The sequence below is a fragment of the Nannobrachium achirus genome, assembly GCF_963921795.1.
Source record: "Nannobrachium achirus genome assembly, chromosome: 9".
Taxonomy (NCBI): Eukaryota; Metazoa; Chordata; class Actinopteri; order Myctophiformes; family Myctophidae; genus Nannobrachium; species Nannobrachium achirus.
Genome location: NC_137818.1, coordinates 22,729,887 through 22,736,722, shown reverse-complemented (window position 1 = coordinate 22,736,722; position 6,836 = coordinate 22,729,887). Strand labels below are relative to the sequence as shown.

The 6,836-nt window shown below is 43.4% G+C and overlaps 1 protein-coding gene across 1 annotated transcript in view; it reads left to right on the top strand.

Annotated features, from left to right (window-relative positions):
* Positions 1-2,704: 2,704 nt before the first annotated feature.
* Positions 2,705-6,836, top strand: part of nol4lb (nucleolar protein 4-like b) — a gene marked incomplete at both ends in the record, with an annotated part of 98,123 nt that continues 93,991 nt past the window's right edge. The window contains one exon of the mRNA XM_080732624.1: positions 2,705-2,833. Coding sequence (XP_080588750.1) covers positions 2,705-2,833 — 129 coding nt within the window. The remainder of the gene's footprint in view (positions 2,834-6,836) is intronic.

The following is a 6,836-nucleotide window of genomic DNA, read 5'->3' as shown; positions in this document are numbered from 1 at the left end:
ACGGCTTTGCAGCGTCGCATCGCGGTATCGGCGCACGTTAAGTGCCGCGCGGTAACCCCAACTGGATGCGGTGCGCTGCCACACAGCACATCGATTTCCCCCGGTGGGGAGAACCATGGGAGAACATGTTCACCGTGCGGCAACGCTGGAAAAATAGAACAGCGGCGTAGCGGCGCAGCAGACGAGGCGGCAGACCCGCGGATGCGCACGTCTGACGCCGCCGGTGTGGGTTAGTTCATTGAAAATAATGAGGCCATATGTTTTGACGTGCCGCTTCCGGTGTGTGTTTCCCTTAACTTAACTAACATTCTCTTGACATTAGCTTTTGACTGTACGGCCCGTGAAGAATTTACTCAACTTCTAACTCAACTTTCAGTTTCCTGATGCACCCATGATAGAATGGATGGACTTTAGTTTGAATCTAAACACTTAACTTAAATCAGTGCTTGGCTCTCTAGCCTTTTCTCACAGACAGGAACTGTGTAGCTCATACGTATTGGTCATGGATAGTTCAGTGGACCCACTGGGCTCTGCTTGATGAGCACTGTCAACAGAATACAGAGAGATGGCCTTTAACAGTGCTTAATTAGCACATGGCGCTCTAGTAGCGCTGCCTTTTCATGTACAGGGTATTCTCTGCACGGCGGGAAGTTCCCCTGTGCTCAGGGCTTGATTAGTCCTGCCTGCTGCGCGCTAGCTCTGTGTTTGATTTGCATTGCCTCAGGGGGATTGTGCATCGCCCTAGCCTTAATGGTGGGGGCAGAAAACAAGGATGGGTCAAACAGTGAAGACTTTTAAATGTAAACAAATTGACTAAACCAGTGGGACTCTCTGATGTGAGAGATTTAACAGTGGAAATCTAGGCTAGTGGGTGAGAAGTTAAGTAACAAGCTGAAGATGTTTTGAACCAGTTAGTGTACAAAGCACAATGCAATACGTATACGATACAATATAGTACTTTATTGTCCCTTTAGGGACATTTTGCTTGGACTCAGTGTCACTAGATTTAACATACTGTAGTGTATGTCATTCTACATTTTACATTCTGAGTATGTTGACATGTAACACACTAAACACAGTGAACTACATATTAGTATTCATATGTACATGCAGTTAAGTATAAGTACTGTTAGTACAAGTAGGGTTCAATTTATGTGTGTATCCCATGCCTCTGCTTTTGATATCCACCCTCTAGTCATTCATATTTAATCTATCACCAGTGAGGATATGTTTTATCCCTGCTTGTGGTTATATTAACTTAAATATTGGCCATGGCTGGTATTGTTCAACTCTACCAGCTATTTTGGCAGGTAACCAATCAATTAATCCTATTATAATCTAGGCCAGCAATCTGTCAGAAGCTTGCAGAACGAGAAAGGATTGTGATATTTATTTTTGTTTCTGCTTTTTTTTTATTTTTACCAGCCGCTGTGGCAGGTGGACACTCATTCGGAGGTCTCCTGCAGATCTGTGAGGACACGGTAACACCATTTATCACTGGGTTATTCAGCTGATATTCATTATCATGTTCACTGAGATGTGAGTCTTTGATGTATGAATTTCCTCATCAACAAACCCTATTCCATATGGTTGCCTCAAAACTTTCAACTATTTTTAGTATTAATATCATATCTTCTCCTTCTTTATTTTTATTAAATGACGTCTCACAGTTGCAACTAAACAATATACGCAAGCGCATCTTCTTTGCTGGATTAACGGCGGCGAAGAAGATGGTAGCTACGAGGTGGAAACCTCCTCATACGTTAACGTTTCGCCAGTGGGCCTTAACCTTTCTAGATATAGTATATTTAGAGCAGTCGATAGCAAGGTTACACGGAGCAAAAGAAGAAAACATTAATATGTGGTCGGACATTGCAGATAAGCTTAAGGCTATGATTCAAGAAATCACTATATAGTGGTAACAGCCTAGCACAGGCATGCACTATTGTACATTCCGTGTTGGTCCGGGGAAAGGGGGTGGGTGGGTTTTCTTTTCCTTTTCTTGTTTTGCTATTGTTTGTGTTGTTTGTCTGTTAATTGCATTTTTCTTTTGATTAATGTTTTACTTTTTCTTGTTCTATTCACATGTATGTCTCTAATTTCATGTTATGGAAAATAAAAATAATTGATAACAAAAAAAAAAAAAAAACCCTATTCCCGCTGGCCAGCATTCTGCTCACGTGTGGAAGCCTTTACACATCAAAACCAGCTTCTCTCACAGCTTTTAGCAAAGCTTATGTAGTGAAGTTATAAGCAGGCTGGGCCTCACACGGCGAGAGTGCCTCTTCATGCGACCTCACAGCAAGTGTCAGGAAACAAAGATTAGAGCCAGAGCAATTTATCGTTTTGGCTGACATCAGCATTCATTCTTCAGCCTCATTTATGTGAAATTATGTATTTTGACGTCATCATCTTGCACTGTATTATTATTGATATCCACATAAAAGAACAAATTGATTTTATACGGGTGAAAATCCCTTTGAGATACAAGATATGTTTTACGAGGGAGCTCTGTTCAGGGTAGCAGCAGTACAGAACAATGTGATTTTAGGTTGGAAAATGTGTTAATTATTTGGGTCAGCTGGAAAGCTGACCTTTGACAGAAGTAAAGTGAAAGTGGAGCTTGAGAGAAAGAAACAAGGCTTGCCACAGATCCGTGAGGATAAAAAAAGAGGAAAGAGCAGGAACTCAGGAAGAATCTCTGATGGAGCCGTGGAAGGGGTCAGCCATCTTGACCCTGTGGATCCTCCACATTGACACAGAGGTTCCAACAGCCAGCATCACAGTGCAAGGCTCGGATGGTCTCACTCCAGAAAAGAAATCGCAGTGGACAGTCAGCCCTGACCCCTGAAAAATAAAGAACGTGCTGACAGGGGTGTCACAAGGGGGGCGGGGGAGTGGGACTGAGTTACTAGGGCCCAAAGGTGGAGGGGGCCTTAATTATTTTATACTTTAGCTATTTTTTAAAATGTGTTTAAATCTTTTAAGCGTACATTTGTAACTCAAACTTTGCTTCTGGGGGGTCCCTGGAACGAAATATTTTGAGATGGGGGTCCTTGTATATCTGCTATTTTTCAATAGTTAAAGCACAAAATAATGCGTTCCCAGTTCATGGGGGGCCCCGCAGGGAATCCTTTTACCCAGGGCCCAGAATTTGGTGTGACACCCCTGCGTGCTGACCAGTGGAGTGCTCCAGTATTTTATTTGGGTAGTCTCTCCTGAAGTGCCCATGGTATTATTCTCTCTGATGCAGTCTGTTGAGCACCGATGAGCCCTTCTACGAACTGCTGGCTGAAGTGCGCAGACTTCTCCTCTTATGGACAGATTTGTTTGTGTCTGTGAGAGCAAATCGTGAGAGCAAATCGCTGTTCCACGGACGCGTGGACAAGTTTTGTTCAGACACTGGCAGAGATAAAAGAAAACGGAGACTAGGCAGAAAAACTGGCCGCTCAGCGCTTGAGTGATATTGTTGCTATGGACAGGGCATTAGATTTTTATTTGTTCAACTCTGAAGAAAAAGAATAAACCCACAGACAAACCTACACTCTCACACACACACACACACACACACACACACACACACACACACACACACACACACACACACACACACACACACACACACTGAGTGTGCAGGTTTATTGTGATTCTTATTATTTTTCTTCATGTTACTTTCCAACCCAGCACCTCAACCAAAAGTGACGTGCGTATTCTATTCAACTCTGGTCAACTCTGCCTTCTATATTGGCTGGTTCATCACCGGCCTTCCTTGGGATTAAGATGAGGAACAGGGCTAATCTACCAAAGATGACACCATAATCCCAAATACAAACAAATTGTTCTGTCCAGATAACTTAAAGGTCTACTATATGTTTTACAGTAAGTGTATTGTGGGCCAGTAATGTCAGATGTTATGTACTGTAGGTTTAGTGTAATAATCCATTTATTAATGGGCTTACTCCAAGTATCAATTTGTTGCTACAGTTTAAGCTTTCCACTTAAGCTATAGTAAATCTATCACATCTTTACTGCACCAATAATGTAAACATGTTTTTGGAACCATAATTCATACTTTTTTCTTCTTCTTTTTTGCCTATATGATCGAAGTATCATGCTGTTATTGCGACTGAAGGTCGCAGTTTACCATGAGAAATGTCATGGCTTGTCTCTGTGTGTGTACACATTTTTACAGTCTATGGGTTGGTTCCCTTGACACATCACTGTCTTACTAGTAATATATTTAAATGCTTCTTCATAAAGCTCTTAAAACAGGTTCCCCACGATTTACCTGGTATACCGTTTGAGATGTAGATGCTGTGTCTTCTGAATGAATTCCTTCAGAATTCTGAATGAATCTACATTACTGTCTGTATGACATGATGTTCTCAGCATTATTTGTCCTAAAGAATCTCCAAAACCATGTCAAATTTGAGAATGTACTGTAACATTCACACACATGCAATGTAAATAAATGAATGCAATAAATACATTTTAATTATATAAACACCCCACGACACCCTTCATGACAACCAATCACTATGACTCTGCTGCTCTGTGGTGGACTAGTAATGCCTGGCAGGCATGGCGCTCTGTGTGTGTGTGTGTGTGTGTGTGTGTGTGTGTGTGTGTGTGTGTGTGTGTGTGTGCGTGTGCGTGTGTGCGTGTGTGCGCAGTGCTCAGCCAGCGGAACCACAGCATCCCAACAGAGATGTGCTTTGTAATACTGGAGCAAAGCTCTGCTCCTCTATGACTTCTCTCATCTCCCTCACGTCACGCACTCCTCCTCCCCCATTGTCCTCTACTTTTCTATAGTCTGGAGTGTGTACTTTCTCTCTCTCTCTCTCTGTGTCTCTCCCTTCTCCCCGTCTCTCTGGCTTGCTGTCACTCTTTCAATCTTATGCACTCTTTCAATCTCACTCTGTCAGTGCAGCGCTATAACTCTCTCTCTCTCTCTCTCTCTCTCTCTCTCTCTCTCTCTCTCTCTCTCTCTCTCTCTAAACCTTTTCTCTCTCTAACTCTCTCTCTCTCTGACACATAATATGACAGACTGATAGTCAGCTCTGGTCATTTGGGAGGCAGGCAACTCACAGACAGACAAGTCAATCTGTTGAACATGATGGCTCACTTATTCAGTCCGGCCAGGAGCCAGGCGCCGCATAAGAGCCAATTGTCTGTAGGAGCGGCGGGTGGCACGTGTGTGTGTGTGTGTGGGGGGGGTGGGGGGGGAGGCGGCACAGTCGCATAGTAGACTGTCCTGTAACAAGAATGTATCTGGTTCGATCCCCGACTGCAGCTCAGAGCATATCTTTAAAACTCTTCCTCTCAGCGTATCAAAATGGAATTTGGGAACGGTGCAGAACGCTTCCAGCAATGAGCACTCATAATGAGTCACGGGATCAAAAATCAATTCAAATGTTTCCTGGCAACAAGAGGCTCCTGTGTCATCGTAGTGTCATTATAGCTGTCCCCTTAGGTAGTGTTGACTTCAGGAGTTTCACTGAGTTGCACTATCACTGACTGGAGGTGATAAATACACAGTGTTCATTTAACTCTGAGCGTGTACAAATGGAACCAAATGGACTGTAAGGGTCCACTTGGTTCCATTTGTACACTCTCTGAGTTACAAATAGATACATTAACTCTGAGGATTTTACTGTTTAGGCAAACCAGCAGTGAGAGATTTCATCATTTCATTTCCCCCAAACTACCGGTAGTATGTGCAGGATAAATGGAATATGTCGTTTAGATGGTGGTTGGCGGTAGATGTATTTTTTTATGTTCACATTCTGTATCTAGTCCTTATTTACATTAACCTGTGTGATACCATGTAATTGTTCTCATATATTATTTACTCTGATTAATGGGTTTTTTAGTATAGAGTTTCTGAAATATAATGAATTCCTTTTAATTTCGCTTTGTTTTCTAGCAGTTGTGGCTTTTCTTCTTCGCCACCGATGAATGAATACAGAAATATGAGCGAGGAGTCGCCGGTGTACAGTTCCTAGAAGGAATCGTCTAGAACAGGGATCTTCAACAGGGGTTCCTCAGAGTTACTACAGGGGGTCCTCCAAATCTGTGTGATAAGAACTTTATTTTTTCTACACTAGTTGTGAGCTTGTAGATCTGCTATTGTTGGCAAAGAGGTTTGGTTAAGAGGGAAAAGAAGAGGAGAATAAGTATTGACGCTTCAAGTGGTTCAATGTCTAAAATCAAACCTCGGTTCGAAGTGGAGCGGTGAATCTGTGTGTGAATCTGTGTGTGTGTGTGTGTGTGTGTGTGTGTGTGTGTGTGTGTGTGTGTGTGTGTGTGTGTGTGTGTTGTGCCTGCACAACAGCGCCCCTCCTTTAACTTGTGTGGCCACTCAAGGTATTGCCAGGCTACAGACATACCCAGCCAGCCAGCCAGCCAGCCAGCCAGCCACATAGCCAGCCAGCCACAGACATACCTGTCTATTGGGAGCGCTTTCACCGCTCCAAAAATACACATTAAACCAACAACCTACACTGATGATAGTGCTGTCAAACAAGTCTACGCTGTCTAAATCCATGAACATTCTTAATCTGCAACACAATTGTATACAATGTGTAGTGGGGGTCCCTGCTTTATCTCTCTCTCAGCTAAGGGGTCCTTGGCCTGAAAACGTTGAAGACCCCTGGTCTAGAATCAGTTTTCACAGTCACATTGTCCTCCGTGGAGCCCCTCAGCGCTGCGGCGTGGTGCTGTAGCAGGGTGAAACTAGTTTGGTCCCACGGTGACCTTTGCCTTCACTAATCCCTGCTGTGTGTTCCTGGGATTGCTTCCTGCTGGGGAAAAGGGGTTAATCGTCATACTTGTGG